This window comes from Petaurus breviceps, unplaced genomic scaffold (assembly GCF_028583685.1).
Source record: "Petaurus breviceps papuanus isolate PSGF00001 unplaced genomic scaffold, PetGlider_PUasm1.0 177, whole genome shotgun sequence".
NCBI classification, from domain to species: domain Eukaryota; kingdom Metazoa; phylum Chordata; class Mammalia; order Diprotodontia; family Petauridae; genus Petaurus; species Petaurus breviceps.
In genome coordinates, this window is record NW_027185776.1 from 2,903,810 (window position 1) to 2,931,111 (window position 27,302).

A 27,302-nucleotide genomic window follows, 5' to 3' on the forward strand; every position below is an offset into this window, starting at 1 on the left:
CAGGTTTGCTGATTTCTGCAATCAAAATGACTGCTTCTCACAATTCAGCTCCAGCACACACCTACTCACACCTCCCTAAATGCACTGGTCATCTGATAGTGATTTGCATGTAAGTCACATCCCTCTGACTTCACCGCTGGCTCAACGTGGCCAGGAAAATGTCTTCCTTAAATTCCACTTCTTTTCTGGCACTCTGATCCATATATCCTTACCAGATGTCAGTCGGAGGAAATGCAACTTGTAACTGTTATTTCTTCAGCCTGTTCATTTCATTTGCTTCTGACTTCTATTCTATTAAAGAGGACGACCCAACTTCTAGCCTGACAAGTATAGAAAACTGCCTGTCTGGCTGTTACACGTTTCTATGAAGACTTTAGATGGTAAGGGATCGGATAAGACAATGTCCTTTGCCAAGAAACTGCCCTCAGAAATTAGACTAATAACATTATTAATAATGATAACAATAAAAATAATATTAAGCAGCAGCATGAAACAACACCTAGAAAGGCAGTCCCAAAGCCAAAATAACCTGGGTTCAAGTTCTGTCTGACAGACACTGGTTATATGACCTGGGTAATAAGTCATTTAACCTTGCAATGCTCTAGGCAACTCTCTAAGACTAAAGAAAGTGCTGGCTTGAACTGGTGAAGGGAATTTGCTCACCTGAGAGGTTTGTATAGGAATGAAATCACAGGTATGGTCCCAGTCCAACAACAGAAGAGAGAGGAGACAGAGAGACAGAGAGAAAGAAAGAGAGAAGAGGGAGGAAGGAGACACATGTATACATATACACACACATATGTATATATATATACATACACACATATCTGTATATAGAGATATATATCTTATGTAGCAAGGAGAAGGGAGGGAAAGAAGGAAGACAGAGGGAAGGAGGTAGGGAAAAGGAGACAGATGGGAGAGAGAGGCAGAGGAAAGGGGGAGAGAGAGGGAGGGCATACACTTTAAGGCCTACATAGAGCTCTGCGTACATTATCTCATTTGAAGAACAAAACCATCCTCTGTGAGACAGAAAATTCCATGACTGCAGTTTCAATCAGAAGCCAGGAGAAGTATAAGTGAGGTTGCTTCCCTTCCCCCAGGATGTATGCTCACTTTTACTGAGCATCCCAAATTGGACACCATTACTAGACACAAAAACCAGGAAATAGCCGGTTCTCATGAAAACTACCCCACGAGGACCTCAGCCCATCACCAGGATGCAAGTTTCTTAAGGGAAAGTATTTTTGGAGGGGTGGGGAAGCAGAAGGGAAGGAAGGGGGTCCTTCTATGCACACGTAATACCATTCATATAATAAAGACCTAATGAATGTTTATTTAACTGAGTGCTTGTGGGGAAATACATTTCTAAAATGAGCTATTTTCCTAGCCAAATGACATAATGTGGACTTACTTACCATGCTGCCTGTGGTTGATGATCTCTAGATCTGGGGTTGGCTCACAAAGGTTATCATCAGAATTATAACCTAATGTGAAAAAAATGCAAAGTATCAGAATAATTCATAGACATATGCCTGATCTCAAAGTCCCACAATTTAAAAAATCTTGGGCAGGACTGGGAGAGAGAAGTAAAGACAGATCGAAAAGGGAAGCTAGTCAGTGGCTTTTCTGCATCCAAATCTCACCTCGGAAACCTTAGACTGCTACCATTTAGTGCCCCCTCGTTGCCTAATGAATTAAACAGAAACTCCTGATCCTGGCCTTTGTGCTTCCCCCTCCTCACTACATCTCTAATATACCTTCCCAGTTTGACCTCTTACTATGACCAGCTGGGATAACACATGGAAAGCACTCTGTACACCTTAAAACACTGCATTCCTGCTCCCCTTCATATATTCTTATATTTTCACATACAAGCTTATTCTCCCATCCCCTGAGCTCATGCTGGATTCTCTGTGTTCTGTGCTATTACTCCCAATGTCTCCAATGCATGTCTTTGGAATGGGTCCCCTTCCTTCTACTAACATTCCTTCCTTCCTTCAAGGGTCAATCCAGTTGGCCCATCTCTCATGACACCCTGGCCCAGCTGAAAGTGATCTCTCCCCCCTAGCAGTTCGCAAGGTGGTAACATGGCCTGGAGCCAGGAAGACCTGAGTTCAAATCTGGCCTCAGACAAGTCACTGCTGTTTGCTTCAGTGTCTTCTGTAAAATGGGGATAATCTGTAAAGATCTGTAAATCTGTAAAGTGTCATCTGTAAAATGGGGATAATCATGGCACCTACCCCCTGGGTTATTTTGAGGACCAAATGAGATTAACAACTATAAAGCTCTTAATACAGTGAATTCCCCTGCCCCCAGTCTTTGACCAAAAAGCTTCTTGAATATATTTTTATTTATTTTGCTATTTCCCAATCTACACATAAGAATTTAATATTCATTTAAAAGTTTTGAGTTCCAAATTCTTCCTCCGCCAGTCTAATTTGTTTCATCAGGAACTTGCAAACAGCAAGAGTTCAATATGTGCTTGTTGAAAGAATGAATGAGACCTCTGTTCAGTGCCCTCTAACCCTAGCAGGATCCATTAAGATCTCAGGCTTTTTCCAGGAAAGGAAGCCATGCTGTCTTTTTTTCTCTACTCCTCCCTGTAGGAACCTACTGACTTATTTCTCCATTTAAACTTTAAGTCTTTCTTTTCCATTTACCTCTATAACCTTTAACAGGGCTTATTTCCCTCTTTGAAACAAAATGGATACTCTGGGTACTCAGGAGAAAACTGGCCTAAAGGATAAAATAAAAGGAGTTTAATATTTAAACCACCAAGTCATGCTTTTTGGCATCAAAGCCAGTTTTTACACCAAAAGGAGGTGACCCTGAAGGCAATTAATTAGTCTTTCTGTAGCCTAGACTTTTATTTGTTTCCCTTAGAGTGGGGGAAGAGTAGAGGGAGCAAGGAAATTGGAAAGGCTCGCCAGAATCTTTAATTAACAAAAATCTCAACTCGGTACATATTTTTTTGCCATCTAAAATTTTTTTTAAATCTATTTTATTTTGCTAAATATTTCTCAAGTACATATAAGAAATTTTAAGCATTCATTTTAAAGAAAAATTTTGGGCTAAAATTCCCCCTTCACCCCTTGAGAAGACAAGCAATATATTATTTGCATGGATTATGCCTGGATCCACATTTCTTTTTTTGTTCCTGTTCATTTAAAAAAATTAAATATATTTTTCTAAATATTTTCCAATTACATAAGAAACTTTAATATTCATTTTTAAGTGATTTTGAGTTCCAAATTCTCTCCTGCCCCCTCCCCCACCCCTTGAGAAAACAAGTAATATATTATTGATTATATATGAGTCCACATTTCTTAACAGGGGGTGGGATAGGGCCTGTGATTTCAATGACCTGGTGAACTCCCTGATGAAGAAATTCCCATATCAGCACCTTTTCTGCAAGATACAGAACAAAAAAATTGCCCAGAGTACTGTGGTTAAATGACTTGCCTGGGTCACACAGCCAGTATACCTCAGAGGCAGGATACGAACCCAGATCTTCCTGGCTCTGAGGCTAATGCTCAGGTAGCAAGAGTGCCAGACCAGAGTCAGGAAGGTCTGAGTTCAAATTCAGCCTCAGACATTTACTAGCTCTGTGACCCTGGGCAAGTCACTTAACCTGTTTCCCTCAGTTTCCCCATTTGTAAAACAGATAATAATTGTAGCTGCCTTGAGGGTTGTTGTGAGGATAAAAGAGATATTTGTAAAGGCCTTTGCAAAACTTAAAGCAGAATATAAATGCTAGCTATTATAATTACTATGCAATATTTGTAAAGTTTTTCGCAAAGCTTAAAGCACTTATACAAATGCTGGCTATTATAATCATTAAATTATTATTTATTCACCATACCACCATGGCCTCTCAAGTGCCAACATATGTATAATATACACAAAGGGAAGACAAGGTGGTTCGGGGATGAAGGCACCATTATTTGCCAGGATCAAGAATGGCTTCATAGAGAAGTGAAATGATCTGTCCAAGTCTATACAGCTTATTAGTGGCAAAGGTGGGCCATGAAACCACCTGTTCAAAAAAGAGCTGCCTGGAAACACATAGCTATATCTCCTCTGTGGGTACCCATCTGCCCTCTGTAACTGACTTCCACACACTGGAAGGTCAAGGGGAAAAAGTGGAACGTTTTTCAATGACCAAATAAGATAATATAGGTAAAGTACACTATAAATTTTGAAAGAGCTATGTAATTGCTAGTTATTATTATTTATTATTACTGGCTTCTCTTTTCTCTCTCTACTACCTTTACTTGGTGATCTCATCAGCTCCCGTGGATTTAATTACTATCTCTACAGAGAGGATTTCCAAATCCACCTACCCTGCCCAAATCTCTCTGCTGATCTCCAATCTCCAACTGCCTTTCAGACACCTCAAACTAGATGTGTCCAACCAGACATCTTAAATCCAGTAAGTCCAAAACAGAAGTCATTATCTCTCCTGCTAAAGCCGCCCCCACCCCCTCCTACCTGGGGAGGGCAATAACATCCTCCTGGTTCCTCTGGCTCATAACCTAGGGATTCCTCCCCTCTCACTCCCCCATATCCCAACTGTGGCAAAGGTCTTTGCAACTTCACCCCTGTAACATCTCTCTATAACATCACTATAACTCTGTAACAATCACTCTCTATAACATCTGTAACATCATCCCTTCTCTGGTGTCCTTCGTGTCCCAGCTCCCTACTACCCTTCCAGTCTACTTACATTTACTCTTTAGTACTTTTTACATATAATACTCTTCCACAAACAAGACATTTGAGATTCCTCATCTTCCAGAATTTTCTCTGGTTGTCTCCTATGCCTGGAACACTCTCCTTCCTCTGCTCTAACTACTTATCTCCTGGGCTTCCTTTAAGTCTCAATGAAAATCCTTCTCTAGGAATCCTTCCTTATGCCTTCTTAGATCCATTTCTTTCCTTCTTTTTTTTTGGGGGGGGGAGGAAGGGAAGGGCAATTGGGGTTAAGTGACTTGCCCAAGGTCACATGGCTAGTGCATGTTAAGTGTCTGAGGCTGAATTTGAACTCAGGTCCTCCTGACTCCAGGGCCAGTGCTCTATTCACTGTGCCACCTAGTGGCCCCTTCTTTCCCTCTTTTAACTACTGCCTATTTATCCTGCATATAGTTTGCTTTGTATATATTTGTTTGCATGTGGCTTCCTGGCCCCCCCCCCCAAAAAAAAAGAAGGAAAGAAATGGATCTAAGAAGGCATAAGCCCCCGCCAATTAGTCTGTAAAATCATTGAGGGCAGAGGCTGTCTTTTGTCTCTTTTTCTATCCCTAGTATTTAGCACAGTTCCTGGCACATAGCAGGCACTTAAAAACGTTTAGTGAATTGAATTATCATTATTGGATAGCATCATAGAAATGTGGCTGCTCCATATAGAGTATGTTATGGGAAAAGCTCTCTGAGCCAAGGGAAGAAAACTGCCTAGTAAACTAAACTCTGTAAGATTAGCTCATAATAAAAAGAACCATCAGGAAATGAAATGCTGCAAATTAATTTCCATTTTGTTTGGAAAAGATGGAAAAAAGTTCCCTTCTTAAAACCAGCCAGGCACCAGCCCAATTATAATGTGGCAAAAATTCATGATTTTCCCCTACAAAGGGAAGGTTTTGTCTTGCACACTAACAAAAACTCTATGTGCATACATACATTATGTACCCTGGATACTTAAAAGCTCAGCTACTTGAAGAATCAATGTTGGGGAAACAGAAGAGTTTGTGTTTTAACCAGATCAAGGACTGACTGTAACATACAGTTACAAGAGTAGGAATGACTTGAAATGTCCTCTACCACCAGTATTTTGTATGCAGGCCTTGGTAAATGACAAGAGATGGGGTCAAGCCATAAGAATCCACAAAAGTATATAGCCCCATCACTGGCCTCCAGTTAAAACACATAGTTAGGTGATAGGTCAGCCCAGAAAGATTAACCTTGAGGGAAATATCAAGAAGAGAGAGCTCCAACTCTAAGCCAAATTATTTTCTGAAACAGTCCCTAGTCCTGGGAATTAGGATTTGGAAAGTTGTTTTCCCCGAAGAGGACACTGATACACTGAGCTACAAATGTTTGCCTCCGTGATATTTCACAGAAAAAGGACAAAGGTACACATCTCCTATTTTTCACTTACTACCCACAATCAAGGAGTACCTAAATGGTGTAGATAAGAGGACCAGGCCTGGAGTCAGGAGATTTGAGTTCAAATCTGGCCTCAGACTAGCTATGTGACCCTGGGCAAGTCACTTAACCTGATTTGTCTCAATTTCCTCATCTGTAAAATGAGCTGGAGAAAAACATGGCAAATCACTGCAGTATCTTTGCCAAGAAAACCCTAAATGGAGTCATGAAGAGGCAGACATGATTGAAATGACTGAACAACAGTAACAACTTATAATCAATCCAAGAGACATTTATTAAGTGCCTACACTGTGCTAAGGATGTGCTTGAGGATATAATTTCCCCCCTTTTGGCCTCAGTTTTGTGATCTTGAAAAAGTCCACATCAGGGGTTCTTTACTTGGGATCCATGAAGAAATTCTAGGCAAGGGCCCTATAAAGAAGGATGGCTAAAAATTAAATATTTTAATTTTCACTAACCACTATAACACGATAGTACTTCCTTCAATTATTTAAAAGCATTATTCTGAGAAGGGCAAAACAAATGGCACAAAAAAATTAAGAGCCCCGGGACCAGAAGATGTCCAAAGGCCTTTCTTCCGCTCTCTTGATCCTATGCCAAGAACATTCACAGATTATTCCAGTACTCAAGTATTTTGTGTTGCCACATTTTCCCATTAGGAATTTCAAAAAATTGCTCTGAATCACGTCCTCATTTCAACCTCCTCACTACCCTGAGAATTTTCTATTCGCCAACAATTATGTCATCTTGAGCAAACTGGAGACAGTTTACTTGAGATCACCTGGCTTGTCAATGGGTAGGGGCATTGTTTGTAGTTGCATTTGTTCAGTTATTTCAGACTGACTCTTCACGATCCCATTTGGGGTTTTCTTGGCAAAGACACTGGAGTGATTTCTCTCATCTTTCTCCAGCTCATTTTACAACTGATGAAACTGAGGCAAACAGTTAAGTGACTTGCCCAAGGTCACACAGCTATTAAGTATCTGAGGCTGGATTTGAACTCAGGAAGATGAGTCTTCCTGACTTTAGGCCCAGCACCCCAAGCACTATGGCACCATCTAGCTACCCCTACCTGTATTGCTTAGCACACACAGTAGGCTCTTAAATACTTGGTGATAAATTCTCCCCTAGGTCCCAGTAGCCTCCCTCCCACAATTACTTTTTATCCATTTTGTATATGCTTATGTATGTACTGTCTCCTTTGCAGAAACTAAGTTCCTTGAAGGCAAGAACTGTTTTCACTTTTGTCTCGGTATGCCCAGAGCTGTGAAAGGCATACAGGATACATCTGATAAATGTCTGGTTGACTAATACTTATGGGATCATAGACTGACTATTTCTCATAATGGGTGTCTATAGAATTTTTATGGAAATGGACTGCATTTTCCCCCACATGTATTGGAAATCAGAATATAAAATACAGAAATGGTCAAACATCTGACTTCTAGCCCAAGAATACAGGTAATGGATAGTTACAGTGCTGGTGGTACTCTCCTACCTACCTTTAGGCAGGCCTGTGTGCCTGGCAATGGGGGTCGAGCTAGAAGGGGTTAGGTGGATGGCTGAGGTAGAGTGAGCCCGTGAGCCCAGCTCAGTGTGCCAGTGCCTGACCACAGAGTCTGTGGAGCCCTCAAAGTGGTCGCTGCTGCCTCCATGAAGGGAAGCTCGTTTCTGCTTCAGATCACTGGTGACTGTGGCAAGAAAAGCAGGGAATGGGGGAGGGGGAAGAAAAATTAAGCATTTAAAGATCCCTCCCAGGACATCGATCACAAGAAAAACCAAGAAGCAGGGAAGGACGGACACACACAAAACTACACAAACAAGCAACTTGATGGACAAACTATTAATCAGCACTCCCCCTAATAGCCTGTTTCAAAGAAAACCTGACTCCATTTAAGGCCTCTTGGGGCCTGTTTTAAAACGGACTCTTACCTGTCACATCAGGTACAGACCAAAGAGTGAAAGAGAAGAAAAAGAAAGTATCAAAGAAAAGAGATGGAAAGGAAGATAAGCCCCAAAAGATTAGCTAAGGAGGTAAGCTCCCTGTTAACATTTTAATGAATTTTTGAAAGTGTCTAAAAACAATGTCTCCTGAGAAAATTCTACGATTAAAAAAACTTATAGCAGAAAATTCTATGATAAAAAAAACTTAAGTAGAAAAAACTTATAGTGGCTTAGGAAGTTGGATTGTGTCCGGTGATTTTTCTGTAATACTTGGTATTATTCATGATCTTTGAAGGTTTAACATCTTACAATTTTTTTAAAAAGGAAAAATGTGGACCATTATGTTTATCCCTTCCTCCAAAAGAAAAAAAAACAACTGTATTTTTTCCTTTGATTTCCAAAAATGCAAATGGGTGAATGAATAGCTTTTTTACATCACAAAGTACAAATTAACCCGACAGTCAAACTTTCCTGACATTAGTATAACTGAAAAATAAAACCAAAGCAACAACATTCTAAAAATGTTTCATTTTGATGGCCAAGGTATTATGTCACCTATTTTTTAGTCTATTCCCCTTCACCCAGAGTCTCTTCTGCATGGGCTCGACCTTCCCTACCCTCTCAGAAATCAGAGAACTGGGCTCAAAGTGAACATTTTGTATTTGGAGGTAGCCTTGATGAGAAGCAAGATTCAGGTTTGGTGAAATGAATCTGCATAAATTATGTAGGACTCAGATTAAAACAAGAACCAAAGGAGAGAGGGGGCGGAGACGAAAGGATACGGGGAGGGATGAGATGAGTAAGGACAGAAATAATGTGGTCTTAGAAAACATGCCAGAAGGACAGAAAGCTGTGCTTTAGCTGAAGGCCTGTGCTGACCAGCTGTTTCTTCCTTCCCTTGGTAGTGTTGGTGCTGTCTACAACAATTTTATGTATAAAATTTTCATGGATATAAAGCTCTGTCCTAAGCTGGAATTTAATCTGTCCTAGGACAGACTGAATTTTTCAAAATATATAAAAGGAGCAGCAGATCCCTTAAAACAAACATGGAACATAGAGACATCGGAATTGAGCCTTTAATAATAGCAGCATGTAACAGGTGGTCATTTGTTAGGATACTATGACATGGCAACAGGAAAAGGGTGGTGACTTAAAACTCAGTTGCACAAGAGATATAGTTTTGTTTTGTTTTTTAAATCCCACTTTATGGAAAGCATTACATTCTAGGAAGTGTAGCAGTAGGTGACCAATGGCAATTTACAGCTGCACATGAAATAAGCCTGCAACGACAAGAGAGACTTGGAAGCACACACAACTCTGCTCACTTACTATGGAGCCCTGGTGCAAGAGATACATACGTGTGTTGTGTATACCAGGAGGTTCCCCTAAACTAATGCACTGAAGAAACAATCCAGCAGGTGTAAGAATTCATCTTCTACTTTAGAATTATAATCCATATTGGCTAAATTAAAACTTGACTTGGGTTTGTGATTGGAGTACCTTATAGCATTGGTATCAAAAGGGAAGGGAGGGTCACTCATGCCCACTGTCGGTCACTTAGCATTTAAACTACTGTTTTTGTTTTTGAACTCCAGAGATGAATGAAGGTACGTGATGAAGAAAAATGACAAAGAAAAGGTGGTATTAGAAATCTCCAATGGCCGAGAAAGAGAGAGACTCGTTAGGAGAGGGTGGGATGTCGGAGGAAGACCAGAATCGCAGGCGTTTAGAGAGAGCTGTTGGAGACTTTTCTTTGTCCTTGCTTTTGCTTCTCAAGAAGGGACTCTTTTTGCGTGCTGCTGCTAAATTATCATCACCCGGATGGCCCAAAAAGAAGAAAACAAAATAAATGAAATGAACAGAAATATCAGAAATGAAAACAAAATTATCTCAACAGACTTAAGATCCCAACATTACCTCATAAAGCAGAAAGAGCTATAGCATAGTGACTGGCACTTCTAAAGCATTTAATGAATAATGGTTGATTGATTTAGTTGGAAAAGTCATACACTGTACTGAGGCCCCAAAAAGGGCTGGGATCAAACTTGTCAGTAGTGGCAAATCCTTTAAGACCAAAATTTCATCCATCCATACAACATACAACAAGGATTATACCTTGACCATTGGAGAGAGAATCTGAAGTATATTTAAATGTAACAATTTTAGTTATTACATTACATAGAAGGAAATCATGAATTTAGTGTACATAATTCTATAGTAGCTATTTCAGTAAAAACTGCAAAAACAAATTTCCAAGGCTTCTTCCTGATAGAATATCTTTGTAATACATAATTCTGTGGTTTTTCAATCAATTGAAATTAATTTTTAATCAATAAATTTAATTTTAAATTAAAATTCTAATTTAATAAGTTTAATTCAAAAGCACAACACCAATTTTCTTTGATAACATTTCTTTAGATTGAATTCTAATTCACTTTCTTTTTTTCTTAACCTAGCAAAGAATCTAACAAACTCTATATTGCTATAATTTCTTTTTACAGTCCCTTCCCACTCAATTTTACATTTCTGGATTTTAATAAATGATTATTTTTATCCAAATGTCTTAGTGAATCAGATTTAAGTTTTTAATAGTTTTAAACTACACTAAGACTTTTGGGATACTTTGTACTTCAAAAAACTAACTTTAAGTTCACCACCACCACCACCACCACCACCACCACAGTTTGTACTTTTTTTTCTCATTTCCCCAATTTTAACAATTCAGACACAATAGATTTTTTTCCTCCCTTGACACTACTTCTTCACCAGCAGTGCCATCTGCTGGTGATGTTTCATTTTACAGATTGTAAAGGAACCAGGGTACTGGTAGTATCCATCAGGTTTATTTAGAGCTTGTGGAGGTCTTGGAGGTAATCAGAAATTTCCTTTCCCTTTGTAAAATATGGTACCAGGTTTAATCTAGAATTTTAAAACCAACAACACTGGCCCATGGCAAATTTCTACTGGTCTGCATAACTGATATTAACCAAGTTCTTTACTTCTTAAAACCTATATAACCTTAAAAAAAACAAACAACTACAAAAGCCAGATTCCTATTATCTTGTGTCAAATTCTTCCCTTCTTCTAATTGCTCCTTTCTCCTGGTTCTCTGATTCATGTTTTGAGATGCTTTGAACTCTCAAAAGGTGGCAGAGAGCAGATGAGCCTGTAGTATCAAATTAGGTATTTTACAAGTATGTAATACAGACTGAAATAGGGAAGCACTGATCTTGGCTCTATTCCATATATTTAAAAAACAAAAACAAAATAATGTTAACCTCCCCATGTGGATAAGTTTACCAAGATGGATTTAATTGAGAATTTAATTTCTGCAGTTTTCTCTATGGATTTAGTTTCATTATAATTGATGAAGCCAATTTACAATAATAAATAGCAAACTGGAATGGGGGAAAGAAGGTTGGATTTGGAGATGGAGGATTTATTATATGTGTTATCTTGAGCAAGGTCACTATAATGTCCTTTGCTCTGTTTATTTATCTGTAAAGTGGCTGGACAAGATAAATTCTGTGTCTAGCTCCAGACGCTGCTAAGGAACATAGTGAACACATAACTTGAGTGTGAATCCTGCCTTAAACATTCATTAGCTGTGTAACTTTTGGCAAGTCACACTCTCCCAGACTCGGTTTCCTTATATATAAAATGGTGATATTAGTAGCTCAAAAGAAACATGAGATGTGCAAATTTAGAGACACGACCACTCCCAATATTTATGTGGACTCTTTGGCCCCAACCTATGGTATAGTATTCTGACCTCATGTTGGTCTGACTGGCCACAGACGGACACACTGTACACTGACTGCAATACAATGATGCCATTTTGGTCCTTTTCAAGAATGAAGGACAACCCTCAAAATGGGGGTGATGATAATAGCATCTACCTTACAGGGCAGGTGTGGGAATTAAATTATAAAGCACATAAAGTGTTTTGCAGACTTAAAAGCTCTACATAAATGTCTATCTATGATCCTCCGGTTTTGACCCTCTGGGCCTCAGTCTCCTGACAACTATAAAATGAGAAAGTTGAACTAAAAAGATGGTTTCTAAGGTTCCTTTCCATCTCATGCTGCTGCTGCTACTTTTCAGTCCTGTCTGTCCCTTCATGACCCCATTTGGGGTTTTCTTGGCAAAGATACTGGAGTGGTTTGCCATTTCTTTCTTCAGCTCATTTTACAGATTGGAAAACTGAGGCAAACAGGGTTAAATGAATTGCCCAGGGCCACACAGCTGCTAAGTTTCTGAGGTTGAATTTGAACTCGGGTCCTCTTTGATTCTAGGCCCAGCACTTTATCCACTGTACCAAACTGACTGCCTATAATGTTACATCACACACACTAAGAAAAAGAAATGTTTGGATGTAGAAAAGTCAAGTTAATTTTTTAAAAGCCTTACTGGCATAAAAAGGCTGGCAGATCTAGGTCATTGTGGCTAGAGAGCTAGTTTCAGAGTCACAAAAACCTGAGTTCCAGTCTTGCCTTTGACACATACTAGCAGTGTGACCCTTAAATTACTTAACCTTGCAGTGATAGCAGGTAACTCTCTCCAAGTCATTGGGCAGGGGCCACTGTGTGCTGGTAGGAGGCATTTCCAAGCTGGAGCTCCCTATAGCAACAGAATCATGGGTCTAGCCCAAAAAGTAAAAACTCACCAGTATCAGAGTTTTCCCTTCTTTTTAAAAAATACACCACAGTATCAGGTTTAATCCAGAATTTTTAAATGATGAGCACTGGTCCATGGCAAATTTGTACTGGTCTGCAGGAAAGTCTCTACATCTATATCTCTTATCTGTATAAGGTTTTGTGCTGCATCACAAGAACCAAAATCATAGAGCTGTGAATGGCTCCTTTAAGACCATTTTGTCTAAAGTTGTCTCTTCAGAGATGAAGAAACTGAAGTGAGAGAGAGAAGGTACCTGGCCTCAGGTCACAAAACAAGTTAATGGCAGAGCCACGGGTAGACCAAGTAGGATCCCCTAACTCTGAATACATACGTTACATATTACTTCTGCATAGATATGTATGTATTGCTGTTTCTATATCTGAAGATATGTACCTAGTGACAATCACTAGATGCATCTGTAATTACAATGGGCCGAACAATTTGTCATGTGGAAGAATAAGAAACTGAGGGGATGCCCATCAAGTGGTGAATGGCTGAACAAATTATGGTTTATGAATGTGATGGAATACTCTTATGCTGTAAGATGTGATGAAAGAGACGGCTTTCAAAAAACCTGGAAAGATATTTATGAACTTATGCAAAATGCAGTGAGCAGACCCAGAAGAACAGTTTACAATGACAGCAACATTGTAAAAGATAATCAATTTGGAAAGGCCTGGTAACTCTAATGAACACAATGACTCACCAAAATTCCAAAGGACTCATGATTGAAACACTTGCAGATAGAGATCTGATGGACTAAGGCTGCAGATGGAAACATTTTCCTTTGTCTGGTTTTGTTTTTTGGAGGGAGCATAACTAATGTGGAAATTTGTTTTGTAAGCGTAATTAAAGTCTATATCAGCAACAAGAAGAAAATTAAACTGGAGAGGAAACATGGTGTGTTGGAAAGAACATTGGATTTGCATTGGGAAGACCTGTCAGGGGTGGGGAGTTAAGTCCTAGGCTCCATCATTTATTATAATGGGAGTTCACCCCAGTGCCCTTTACTAGCCATGTGATCCATAGACCAGTCAACCTACGCATGAACTTTCTTATCTCTTACATCAGGATAAGAAATGAACTAACTACATGGTCTCTTCTCAGAAGGGGTGTGACAAAAGTTCTTTGTAAACTGCAAAATACTTTACAAATATGAAGTATCATTAGTACAGGAAGGAAAATGTTATTTATAGATTGCTTCTGTAATTAACTTACCAATAAAGTTATTAAAATTTAAAACAAACCTGCCCAAGAATCCTGTGCAGATCCTGAGGGTTCTTACAGGATAATGTGAAGATGTGTTAGTTCTTTACAAAGAAATATTTCATTATAAATATGAAGTGGACATGAAAACATACACAGGCACACTTTATCTTTAATGTACAACTGGAATCACAGCTGCAAATGTTTCAAACTCTTACCTGCTAGGTAATGCTTCTGGCTCTGTAACGTAAGAGCCACCAGGACATGACAGAATTTTAAGACATGTTTATATTCTGCCATTTGGAAAAGAACCTATCTAAGAATCCCTACTTGAGTTGGAAATGTGTACAAACAGACACACATTCTCACTCTTTCCACTTATCTAACTAATCATTTCGCATGTTACCTATGTTACTCAAACTGGATCAAGGCAAACCACTCCTACCTTTCCCCCCAGATCCACTGTGAGCATCTCTCTCATCCTGGCCGTTCGAACCTGCAGCAGCGACGTTATCTGGAGTCTCTTGCTGTAATCTAAGCTGCTGGGAAGCAGATGGAGAAGCAGGGTCGGAGGTGGCCTCCAGCTGCCAGGGAGGGCTGTCAGCAGTCAACTTGGAACGTTCTCTTGAGCCCTCTTTCTTTGGTTTGATGAGTTTGACTAAGGCTTTGGCTCCAATCCAGTGGTTTTTTCTATGTGGGAAGAGATTTTTCAGGAAGAAAATACTGTAAGATACTCTTAGGTACTGTGTTTCTTGAGGCTGCTCAGCCCTTCAAATACCAATCTGGGGGCTGGGTTGGTCATTGGAGATGTAGGAAAGCAAGTCAGGCACAGGGCTAGAGAGGTACAGTGAGTATCATTATTACAACTCAAATTCCCTTTTGGTACAAGAGAGAATCATTTGAAAGGAATAAAGTCAATTATCAAATAAGGGAGTGAGTTAGAGGGATATAATCGTAGAACAAAGTGGTATTTCCTAAAGAGACTCTGGCCTAGAATGTTGAATGAAATAGAAGTTAGCCTGAAAATAACAACACAATGACAATAATAATTCACACACTGTGGAGGTGGCTAGGTGGCACAGTCAATAGAGCACCAGCCCTGAATTCAGGAGGACCTGAGTTCAAATCCGGCCTCAGACACTAAACATACACACACAATGTAGCCATGTGACCTTGGGCAAGTCATTGAGCCCCAACTGCCCTACCTTCCCCTCTCCAAAAAGCAAAAAAATTTAAAATAAAATAAATAAAAAATTCATACACTGGATAATAAGCTTGTGGCTAACTGAAAGTTGCTTTCTTCATGGTACAGTGGAAGAAGAATCAATCTGGGAATAAGACGACGTAAGCTACTGTCCAGCTTTGTACATTTCTTTTTTGGAACAGTTAGTGGTGGTTAGTGAGGCCCTGCAGGGGAGGACCAGGCACCTGTTTGTCTACCTGAGGGTAACAGAGGTCTTTTGTCGTTGTGGTACTTGGGTCAGACATGGCGGGTTTATTCAAACCCATCTGTAAAATTAAGAGATTTTATCAGATAATTCTCAAATTGTATGATTCCTCCTTAAAGAGATGTATCTTAAGAATAAATCATTGCTATGTGTTACATGCTCTTTTGACAGCTTTCTTGATTAGCTCCCAGGAAACTGAAAAGGGCTTGGAGAGCACACATTTAGCATGCTATTTCATGCTATGATGCTCAAATTCCCTCAAGTGGGGGAACTTCAGGAAATAATGGGCCAGGTAAGAGACCCAGAATTACCTCCTTTCCTCGGCAGACTATATTCCCCAGTGACCAAGTTTCACAAGTGGAGAGGTCTCTACCTCATCCTGAGGATATGCCTTAGAAACAGTTCACTCCATCTACCTTTCTGGCATCTCTGAGGTCTAAGGGCCTAGAATTTAAAACAAAGCTAGCAGGACATCACCAAAAGTACCCAAGGAACTCTCACAACAAGCCTATAGTTTGTAGGCCACTGATTCGATTTGACAGGAATTTTTAAACTGCCTGCCATTTTTAAGGTGTCATCTAGTCATCATCTGAAATGTTCTTATGGAATGGAAACCGACTACAACTGTCATTTTACTTCTGGATGACTATTAGGAAATTTCTACCTCTCAGTGACTTGCATCCATTGTTTCTTGTAGTTCTACTAGAACCTAAAGGGAATGAGTAAAATCTCTTCCTTTAAATGCTTTAAGAATTCCTTATGTTTTCTATTCTCCAGGCTCAACACCTACAGTTTCCCCTCTGTATGGAACAGCCAGGAGAAACCTTCCACCAATCTTGAATGGCATCTGAGGTTTGAGATGTCTTCCAGCTTTCCATCGAGGAGTTCTCTTTGGAATACATCAATTTGTCAATGGACCTGTGCTTTTAAAAGCTCCCTCAGAAGGGAACTTGACATCCCAGGTGCATTTGACTAGGGTGATGGAGTACAACATATCACATGAGTAGTCGTGGACACTATGCCTCTCTTGGTATTTGTATAGTTGAGAGCAGCAAGGTGGGTGGTCAGGAAGATATCTTCCTGAATTCAGATCTGGCCTCTGACACTTACTAGCTGTGTGACCCCAGGCAGGTCACATAACATGGGACAACCTATCCTCTGAAGTGATAAAAACACTTCCATTCCTTTCCTAGGACATTTAAAATCTCTGACAATGTGTTTCTGAATCTAGTTCATAGGTTTGAATGAACCCAGTGTCTGACCCAAGTACCACAAAAACAAAAGACCTATCACTACCCAGAAGACAAACAGCCTACTCACTAACCACCACTAATTGTTCCTACTTCTGATCCTAACTGGATGATCTGTCTTCTGAAGGTTACTGTGGATCCAAATCATCACTCCAGGCCTCCTCAAGAGGAAAGTCTGCCATTATTACAAGAAGAGTCTTATTACTTATTATTAAGTACTATTAACACTTATTCTTAATTAATTATTAAGTATTTATTAGTATTTATTATTCAGTATTTACTAATTACCCATTGTTAAATATTATAATAGGCTTATGATTAAGCCTATTACTTAACTCCAATAATTCACTTGTTTTTTCTCTGACAGGTTCCTTCCTTTCTTGATCTGACAAAGGGTCAGGACACCCTTCTCTCCATCCTCTCCAAATCCTTTTTCTTCTTCGATTTTTTTACCCTGAAGCAACATTTCCATCTTCTTCAAGGAACACTGCTCTTTCCTAACAACCTGAAGCCTTGGAAGGGCAAACCTTTTAACATGTCATCTACGGATGCCAGGCCATAATTTGTACATACATAGCAGTTACTTGGCAATAACAGGAAGACAAACATTGTGCTTGCTACTGCTAAATTCCCCATGCCCTTCAAAGATCCCCATTCCTTGCTAATTTTTATGGGTAGCACTCATGGCCAATTCTACTAATGTCATGGCAAACTGCCTGCTGTATTATTTTATATATCTATAGTAGGCTTTTCAACTTGCCTTTGCCTGGCAATTAGCAGCTTCCTACCTAGGCTCAATGCAACAAAAGAGAAGAAAGGAAAAGGAAAAGAAAAAACTAAGCATGGCTAACACATAGGGATGGGATATTTCTAGGTGAAATCAATCACCTAAAGTCTTCTCACCATCCTCATTCCACTCAGTTGCTGGTACCCTCTCCCTCCTCAAATAATCTGAATTTTATTTATGTTTACATGTTATATCTCCAAATAGAACATGAGCTCCTTGATCAGTCTTTTAATTTTTTTTCTCTTGGTATCCCCTAGGACCTAGCACAGTACATTTTCCATAGGAGAGATTTAATAAATGTTTGTCAAAATGAATTCTGCTTGGCCCCAGAAGCCAGAACTAGAAGTAGTGAATGGAAAATAGAGCAAATGAGAATAACCATCAGAACGATCTTCTGAGGAGGTTACCACATGGCCACTTTTCATCAATGTTGTGGGGGGCACATGGGGGTGCTGCTTCAGGGAGGGGTTGTCTTAGATTGCCTCTCCTGAGATTCCCTCCAACACACAGCTGGAATTGTTATATATTGCTATAATAGGGCCTACAAATGGCGCTGCACTCAAATTAGAACTTGTATCTCGGTGCGGCCAATTTATAGTTCTAACAGGCACTCAACCAGGGTTCACGGGCCAAGGTCTGAATGGATTTCTATGCATATTATCGTTCCAACGATAAATACACAATGTATATATAATTCTCTATCTCCTTTTAATTGAATAGCACTTTTCTGATCCTTATCCCATTTAAATTATTAAGACTCATAGGAATATAGATCTTGAGCTTAAAGGACCAAAGAAGTTGTCAAGTTCAATGCCCTTGTTTTTAACAGATGAGAGAAATGAGGTCAAGAAAAGTTAGTGACTTGTGTCCAATGTCACAATGGCAATAACTATCAGAGGTAGGATCTTAACTCAGATCCTCTGATTGCAGAGACAGTGTTCTTACCTTTGTACCAAGATGCCTCCTTTCTTCAGAGTAAAACCTTAAAAAAAAGTGTGTGTGTGTGTGGGGTGGCAAATAGCAGTATAACTTAAATGAACTTACTTCTTTGGAGCAGGATCATAGAATTTATACTGATCCATAATTTTTTCTTCTAGTTTTTCTTTATGTCTTCTTAAGGCATTCAATTTGTCTCTGGGAAAATAGCAGGAAACAAAGGTATAAAATTGAAATTGAACTTGGTTGAACAGTAAAGGGATACAAAATATAAATATTCAGTGTGGTCTCGGCACTGTAGCCCCACTAAATGGCTTATTAACATGTCCAGCTCTAACTGTACCTTAATTCAAGGGAGTAACCTCTCTTCCCCAAATGTCTGAATTTAAAAGACTAAAACCCCTGATGGAATACTCAGTCGATAAAGAGTTCCTGATGCCCTTTTGGGGCACATGAAACAGTACCAGACCCTTGGGAAAAATTAAAAATGAAGAGACTCGGAGTGAGTCAGCCCTGCAAGAAAGTGAAATCAGTAAAATGGGAGTCCTGACCTATTTCCATTTGAAGATGTTGGGACTACTTTGTTTTGTATTCTTAAGCTGAGATTCACAGTAGAACCAAAGTGAAGTCATGGATGATATCCTAAGATTTGGAGATAAAAGGGCCTTTAGAGACCATCTAAACCATCCCTTGAATTTTACTTATGAGGAAACTGAGACTATGAAAAATCAACTGGCTTTTAGTATTTAAACCTTCCTGAGAGCTGAGAGACTAAAAGTCTCACCTATAACTTGGGGCAAGTCATCTGACTCTTTGGGTCTCCCTTTCCTCATTTAAAATGAAGGTATAATATGGACTACTCTTTCAGCTCCAAAAATCTATGGCCTTTTATAACCTCAAACAGTAAACTGTATCATGATTTTACATAAAATACCAAACAGTAGATATACCTGGCTTTATAAACTATTACAATTTAAAACAAAAAATAACTGTAGCTAACAGAGTAGATAAAGTAGAAACAGGTGGTATGGTGGCTAGAGCACCTGGCTTGTAGTTAGGAATAATCATCTTCCTGATTTCAAAATCGGGCCTCAGACACTTAGTAGCTGTGTGACCTTGGGCAAGTCACTTAACTCTGTTTACCTCAGTTTCCTCATCTGTAAAATGAGCTGGAGAAGGAAAGGCAAACCACTCCAGTATCCAGAAAACCCCAAATAGGGTCATAAAGAGTCAGAAATGAATGAACCACAAAATACCAGAAACAACAAAGTTTACATTTTCCCCTTAGTTTATTATATCAGCGATTATTCTCCAAAGACACATTAATGCATCACTCATTTAGCATAGACATCAAGATCAACAGACCTGATTAAGTAACAAGCTCCCATGTTTGTTGAATGATTGATCCCAAACAAGTACGACCAAGCTCTGTTTGTGATGCCAACATAATCATTCCCTAAAATTTTTAAGATATCTGGATGTTGACACTAAATAATAATATAAACCAATCTAGATTAGTTGGAGAGATGTTTTGGTTTAATTCCCTTACAAAATATTGTTTGGCTTCCTAGCCTCTGTTTTGAACTTCCTAAATATCCACAAAACATTGCTTTGATTGTGCCACATATCCTTGGTCAAAAACTATCAAGAGTTCCCTGTCTACTAACAAAAATTCAAAGTCCTCATCCCGGCATTCAAGTCACTCTACTAAACCACTATAATCTGCTCTTCTAGTCTTATTTTCCACTTTATATACCCTATGTTCTGGCTATCTTGGACTAGTTGCCATTCTATTAAAATACTTTGCCCTTTCCCACCTCTGCTCATTTAGTTCCTTCCTCACTGCCACCTGTCAAAATCCCATGACACCATCTCTCAGAGTTGTTCTCCCAGACATAAGTCACCACTGTATGCACCATGACAGTGGTACTAATTAAATGCTGCTTTGTATTTTATTTAATCTCTCTGACAGGTCTATGACTTGACTAGTATGGGTAGTTTACTCCACTGATATAGACTATGACCTCTACGACTTCTCATCTTGTTAAAATTCTTGTCTATGTCCTTCCATGGCTCCTTCAGAGGGAGTCATTCCAACATGGTGGAGGTTTTTTTTTTTGTTGTTCCTTTGACACCTTGGGTATTCCAACGTGGCACTTCAGCCTTCCTCTGTTGTTATTCATTCTCCCTCCTTGATGGGTCTATCTTTTACCACTTTTCTAGTCAGATAAGTACTTGGTGATATTTTTAACTATGTTTCTCACACGCAAGTTATCATCAGTAACATCCTACTCATGGGCTAATGCCCACCAGAGTTCTTTTCATTGCCTTTTCAGCTTTACTTGTTTGATTTACTTTGATTCTACTTCTTCCAATACCATCGTATTTATGACTATATAACAGCAATGGGAGAACAGCGGTCTTTTTATCTTTTTTAAAGCAACCTGGGTTAAGTAACTTGCTCAAGGTTACATGGCCAGTTATTTCTGGATGTGGTGCTAAGTATCAGAGCCCGGATTCGATCTCCAGGTCATCCTGACTCTGGGGCCGGTGCTCTTACTCGCTGAGCCACCTGGCCACCCCTAAGCAATTGGAGTTAAGTAACTTGCTCAAGGTTACACAGCCAGTTATTTCTGGGTGGGTGCTAAGTGTCTGAGCCTGGACTGATTTGATCCCAGATCATCCCGACTCTGGGGCCAGTGCTCTTACTCGCTGAGCCACCTGGCTGCCCTGAGAACAGTGGTCTTAAAGAGATGGGTTTTTGTAGCTCTGAACAATGCAAACTGGACTGATTCCCTTTTCCCAACTTCTGGACGCAGTTCACCACACAACTAAAGTGTGTGGCCAAAATATACACAGTGAGAAGACTAATTTTGGCAGGTTATCCAGTCAGCTGCGTAACAGTTTCCTCATCTATAAAACGAGGGTGTTGGAAATGATGGCTTATCCCTCAAAACCCTAAATTTCTGATGCAACAATCTCCATGTCATGAAGATATAACAGAGTAGAACTTCTACAGTTACTCCTTGAAAAGAAGCCATAACTAACTCATCTCTGTTTTCTCCCATTGCACCAAGCCCTATGCTATATACACAGGGGATGGTCATTAAATGTTTCCTAAAAGAATGCAACTGCAGTTAATATGCTCTAAATTCAACTGCAAAAAAAATTTTTTTTCTAATTGCATTTTTTTAAAAATGCATTTTTAAGGCAGCCTTGGAGGAGAAAGGCAGCTTGATGGTAGTGGATAAAGCACTGAATCCAGATTGATGAAGACCTGAGTTCAAATGTGACCTAGGAAACTTACTAGCTGTGCAATCCTGAGAAAGTCACTTAACTGCTATCTTCCTCAGCTTCCTTATCCATAAAATGGGTTTAATAAATGCACTTCCAAAGACTGTTGTGAGGATCAAATGAGATAATATCTGTAAAGCACTTTGTAAACCTTAAAGTTATATAAATGCTATTGTTATTATCATTAAAAGGTTAACAGAAAAGAAAAGAAGAATTTATGATACTTATTTTCAGCTGTCTGCTAGATTTCTTTTAGATCTATGAAGATGCTTTTTAGCCCTGAGCACGAACCAATGTGTGTTGCTGATTTTTGAACCCAATCAATGTTTTGGCTTTAAAAAAATCACTAAAATTTACCACCTTCAGAAATGACACTGAGTCTTTTGGATCTAGCATATAGTTTTTGTAGATTAAACACGATAAATAAATAATACCAGTGATGAGTGGAAAAGTGCTGGGGAGAGAGGGGTCTCTGTAGGGCACCTCTGCATTCTGCCAGGCCCGTGGACAAATCTGCTGTCAGAAACCTAATGGTGTGTTAGTAAGATGGAACACCTGACCAAATGTTGGCATCACGAACAGACCTTCATCATACCTGCTAACAACTCTGTTACACATCTTGGTTTTTAAAAAAAGGGAGAGAGGGGACAAGTTGCATAAGTTGTCAGAATTTCCAGAAACAGATGATTCATCCCCAAATGCCAAGTCAAATTCACCAGAGGCAGGGTTAGTAAGGGGATTGATTATATGGAGATTGGGCAAATAAAATCCTCCACTACAAAAGTAAGATGGTACAAAAAAAATGAATGCTGAACTGGTTTGTCACTAGTATGAGCACTATCACCTTCTAGGTCCTCAAGTGAGGCCCTCTGATTGAATCCAAACTTCACAGAACAAATCCCCTTCATAAAATGTTTTGTTCTGTAAAACTTGGACTCAGCCGAAAGGCTGCTGCACCCAAGGAAAAGTAAACAGATTCCCCACCCCTGATTAATCCTGTGACTGCAGAGAAATCACTGAACTACCTTGAATTTTGGTTCCCTAATCTTTAATTGGCATTAATAATATTTAGAGTTCAGTCATTTTTTCAATTGTCTGGCTCTTTCTGACCTCATTTGGGGTTTTCTTGGCAGAGATACTAGAGTGGTTTACCATTTCCTTCTCCAGCTCATTTTACAGATGAGGAAACTGAGGCAAATAGGGTTAAGTAAATTGCCCAAGATTATAAAACCAGTTAGTGTCCGAGACCAGATTTGAAATCAAGGACATGAGTCTTCCTGACTCTAGGCCTGGTGCTCTATCCGCCAAACCATTTAATAATATTTACATCGTCTACCTGGCAGGGCTGCTATCACAATCAAATGAGGTAAAGCACGTAAACTGCTTTCTCACTTAATAGAGGATATAAACACGAGCTATTATTTTTTTCTGGTCTCCTTTTTGGAGCGGGGGAAGGAAGGCAAGGCAATTGGGGTTAAGTGACTTATCCAAGGACACACAGCTAGTAAGTCAAGTGTCTGAGGTCACATTTGAACTCAGGTCCTCCTGACTCCAGGGCCGGTGCTCTATTCACTGCACCACCTAGCTGCCCCAAAATGAATTATTATCAAAAGACAGCATGGTCTAGTAGACAATATATGGGTCTTGAAGTCTGGGTTCAAGTCTCACCTATGACACATATCAGACTGTGTGTGACCCTGGGCAAATCACCTAACCTCTCACTGCTCTACTCAATTCTTTAAGACTTATAAAGTGGCACATGGTTAATATGGAAATAGGCTTGGCCTGACTTCACAGGTATTATTGACATCATACTGTTTGCCTTTCTCAAGGAGTGAGGGAGTGATGGGAAGGAGAAAATGGAATTCAAAATGTTAATTTTTTAAAAACACAATGGGAAATGATTAATATAAACACATATGGACACACACATTTTTAAAAGACTGTAAGTTGGGGGGCAGCTAGGTGGCGCAGTAAATAGAGCACCGGCCCTGGAGTCAGGAAGACCTAAGTTCAAATATGACATCAACACCTGACACTTAAAAGCTATGTGACCTTGGGCAAGTCACTTAACCCCAACTGCCCTGCCTTCTCCCTTCTTCTTTTTTTTTTTTTTTAAAGCAATCGGGGTTAAGTAACTTTGCTCAAGGTTACACAGCCAGGTGTTTCTGGGTGGGTAATAAGTGTCTGAGCCCGGATTTGATCCACATGTCATCCCGACACTGGAGCCGGTGCTCTTACTCGCTGAGCCACCTGGCGGTCCCTGCCTTCTCCCTTCTAAAAAAAAAAAAAAGACTATGTTGTAGAAAAGGGGCTGACCAGCACTGGCAGAGGGAGTTTGCTCACCTGGGAGTTCACAGGTACAGACCCCGTCTCTCCTCACCCCATTATTGTCAAACCATAAAGTTTCATGTAAACGTGAGCTGTGGTGATTTCCTTCCCTGCCTACATGTATTCAGTGTAGCAGAGTCAAATACCCTTTGTAGGATCCTTGGGGTCTCCCCAGCCCGGGCCACCCCAACCTGGCTCATACATGTACTGTTTCTGCTCCTCGTGGAACTGCTCCTTGTTCTCCATGTTCTGCTCCAGAAGCATCTGGTTTTGCTGACTCAGGATCTGGATCTGGTTCAGGAGATGATGGTTCTCTTCTTCCAGGTTCCCCTTGAGACGGGAAAGCAGCTGAAACACAGAACAAATGGTGGCCAATGGGTGCTCGTCACGGCCTGGAGGGTTCCATCAGGCTCAGGGATTAAGTATCCAGCCAAGAGTCTCTGGGAACGGACTCTACGTTTAATGTTTGCTCCGCTCCCAGTTGGGGAAAACAAATTTCTGAGTCTAAGGATGAAAGAGTGAAGATACAGGTATTACTACAAAGGTCACAGGGACAATGCCATCTCTCCCTGCGGTGGTGGAGACTACAATTAGACTATATATTACAGTTAATATATTAGATTATTATCATAATTATGATCATAACACCAGATGGCATTTTACCTCATTAGACACTGGCGGCTCAGGAGAAAAAACAACCCATAAACATAATTAACAACAAACGGACATCCTAGAAAGATGAAAAATTAGGGATTAAAAACAGGATGGAGAAGAAATTAAAAAAAAAAGAAGTCAGCATTTATTAAGCCCCTGCTATTACACAGGGGCAGCTAGATGGCACAGTAAATGGAGTGTGGCGTCAGAAAGACCCAAGCTCAAATCTGACCTAGCTGTGGGACCTTGGGCAAGTCACTGAACCCTGTTTTGCCTTAGTTTCCTCATCTGTAAAATGAGATGGAGAAGGAAATGGCAAATCATTCCAGTATCTTTGCCAAGAAAACGCAAAATTGTGTCACAAAGAGTTGGACACAACTGAAAAATGATTGAACAACAATTATGTTCCAGGCAATAGGTTAAAAGTTGTACAAATATCTGATGTTTGCATGCTATCTACCTCTAGGGAGAGGACAGATGACCTCTGAGTGCATTTTTTTTCACTTGTATTTTTCTTGCTTTTTTTTTTTCCTGGCAAAAGTATGGTTAACATGGGAATAGATTTTGAATGACTTCATGTGCATAATATGAACTGAATTTCTTGCTCTCGGTGGGTAGAGGAGGAGGCTGGAGGAAGGGAGAGAATTTGGATCTGAAAATTTTAAAAATGAATGTTAAAGGGGGTGGCCAAGTAGCACAGCGAGTAAGAGCGCCGGCTCCAGTGTCGGGATGACATGTGGATCAAATCCGGGCTCAGACACTTAGCACCCACCCAGAAACACCTGGCCGTGTAACCTTGAGCAAGTTACTTAACCCCAATTGCTTTAAAAAAAAAATGAATGTTAAAAATATCATCTCAATGGGAAGCAAAATGGTGAAGTAGAAAGACTTGGGATCTACACTGGACTTTGAGTCAAAAATAAGGGTCCTTTACTTTTCCACTCACTAGTCATTCTAACCTTGTAATGCACATTGGGTTTACCAAAACACCTGTGGAAGCATTCTTATTCCCAGTCTACACACTATACAACCCCTACCCTGCTCATGTGACAATAGACAAATCCCTTCATCATTCTCAGTCTGGTTCCCCAGTTGTCAGAAGGGAATAATTATACTTCTGTTGTTTACCTCACAAAGGCGTTGAGGGAAAAATTCTTTGTAAGCTTTAACATGCCAGATAAAAGTAAGCTTTAACGTGCCAGATAAAAGTAAGCTTATTGCCTTAATGAGAGAGCAGGCTACACCTCCCACTCACAAAACTCAGAAAGATTCTCCTTCCAGTCAGAGAGAAAAGCTGGGTTCAAATAGCTCAGGCTAGACTGGGTTTGTGGTTTGGTGATAAGAGTAATAAAAATGATTATAATGATAAAAATAAAAAGGATATCAATAATAGTTAACATTTAATAATAATGATAACAACAAAAATTATGATAATTAACATTTATATAGCACATATTACATGCCAGGCACTGTGCTAAGTGCTTTAAAAAATAGTAACTCACCTGATCCTTACAACAACTCTGAGGTGAGTCCATTTTACAGGTGAGGAGACTGAGGCAGACAGCCTTGACCAGGACCACACAAGAGTTTAAGGCTAAATTTAAGCTGGGGTCTTCCTGACTCTAGGCCCCACAGAGCTCAGAATTAGGGTTAGGGTTAGGATTAGGTTATGGATTTGGAGTCATAAGGCCTGCATCTGAATCCTGGCTTTACTTTTTATTAACTAAATAACTTCACCCAAATCTCTTCTCCTCTTTGTTCCTCAGTTTCCTAACCTGTAAATTGAGTGTCTGATCAGATGATTTCTAGACTACCTTCTAGATCTAAATCCTATTAACCTAACATCCCAATCCTCTGATAGATTTTGTTAAAAGTCCTAGAATTCTGATTTCTCCAGCCCCAGAAGTAGCATTCCCCTGAAAAAACACCCGACCACACTTCATATTCTCACAAGGTATCACAAAGAGTGCCTGGGGTGCTGTAAAAAAAAAAAATCTCTGAACTAATAAGGATGGGGATGGGAGGCAGATGGGCCTATGGAAAGAACACTAGACTGTAATAATCACTAGGACCATAGATAAACTTGCCATGAGATCTAGGGCAAATAATTTTACCTCAAGGTCCTTCACTTCTTCATCTGTAGTATGAAGATAATAATGCTAACACCATGTACCTTCCTAACTCTGGAGTTAGGGAGACAGGTTCAAACCCTGCCTCTGACTTTTACTAATGTGTGTGACAACAGGCAAGTCACATAACCTCCAAAACAATTCCTAGTACATAGTAGGCGCTTAATACATGTTTATTGATGGACTGACTTAACCTCTCAGTGCTTGAAGGGATTCTCTCAATTTATACCTCAACTCACTCTCTGGGCTATTCCATCCCCAACCACTGTCATAAAAGCCCCACTGGAGATGATTCCACCCTGAGACCTCTCTCTCCCCTGCTGTGCTCATGGCCAGGATCGCCATTTCTTGAGGGGCCCCAGTCATGCTGCTCACTTATCTCCCAGCTCATACTCTCTGGTCTACCCCACCTTCCCATGAGCAGGGGAGGACCCTGACACACCCCTCCGCCCCTACTTATCAATTCTACTTCATGTTTTAAA

The 27,302-nt window shown here is 39.9% G+C and overlaps 1 protein-coding gene across 4 annotated transcripts in view; it reads right to left on the reverse strand.

The window, feature by feature from the left end:
• Positions 1 to 27,302, reverse strand: part of CCDC88C (coiled-coil domain containing 88C) — a 238,958-nt gene that overhangs the window by 16,244 nt on the left and 195,412 nt on the right. For 2 of the 4 annotated variants that reach the window (XM_069085999.1, XM_069086000.1), the window contains exons 23-27: positions 24,240 to 24,385; positions 18,521 to 18,610; positions 14,437 to 14,681; positions 7,667 to 7,855; positions 1,419 to 1,487 (exon numbers count right to left, since the gene is read on the reverse strand). In XM_069085999.1, coding sequence (XP_068942100.1) covers positions 1,419 to 1,487; positions 7,667 to 7,855; positions 14,437 to 14,681; positions 18,521 to 18,610; positions 24,240 to 24,385 — 739 coding nt within the window. Of the gene's footprint in view, positions 1 to 1,418; positions 1,488 to 7,666; positions 9,911 to 14,436; positions 14,682 to 18,520; positions 18,611 to 24,239; positions 24,386 to 27,302 lie in introns of those variants that run through there. The other 2 variants (XR_011167950.1, XM_069086001.1) reach the window with 2 other exon arrangements.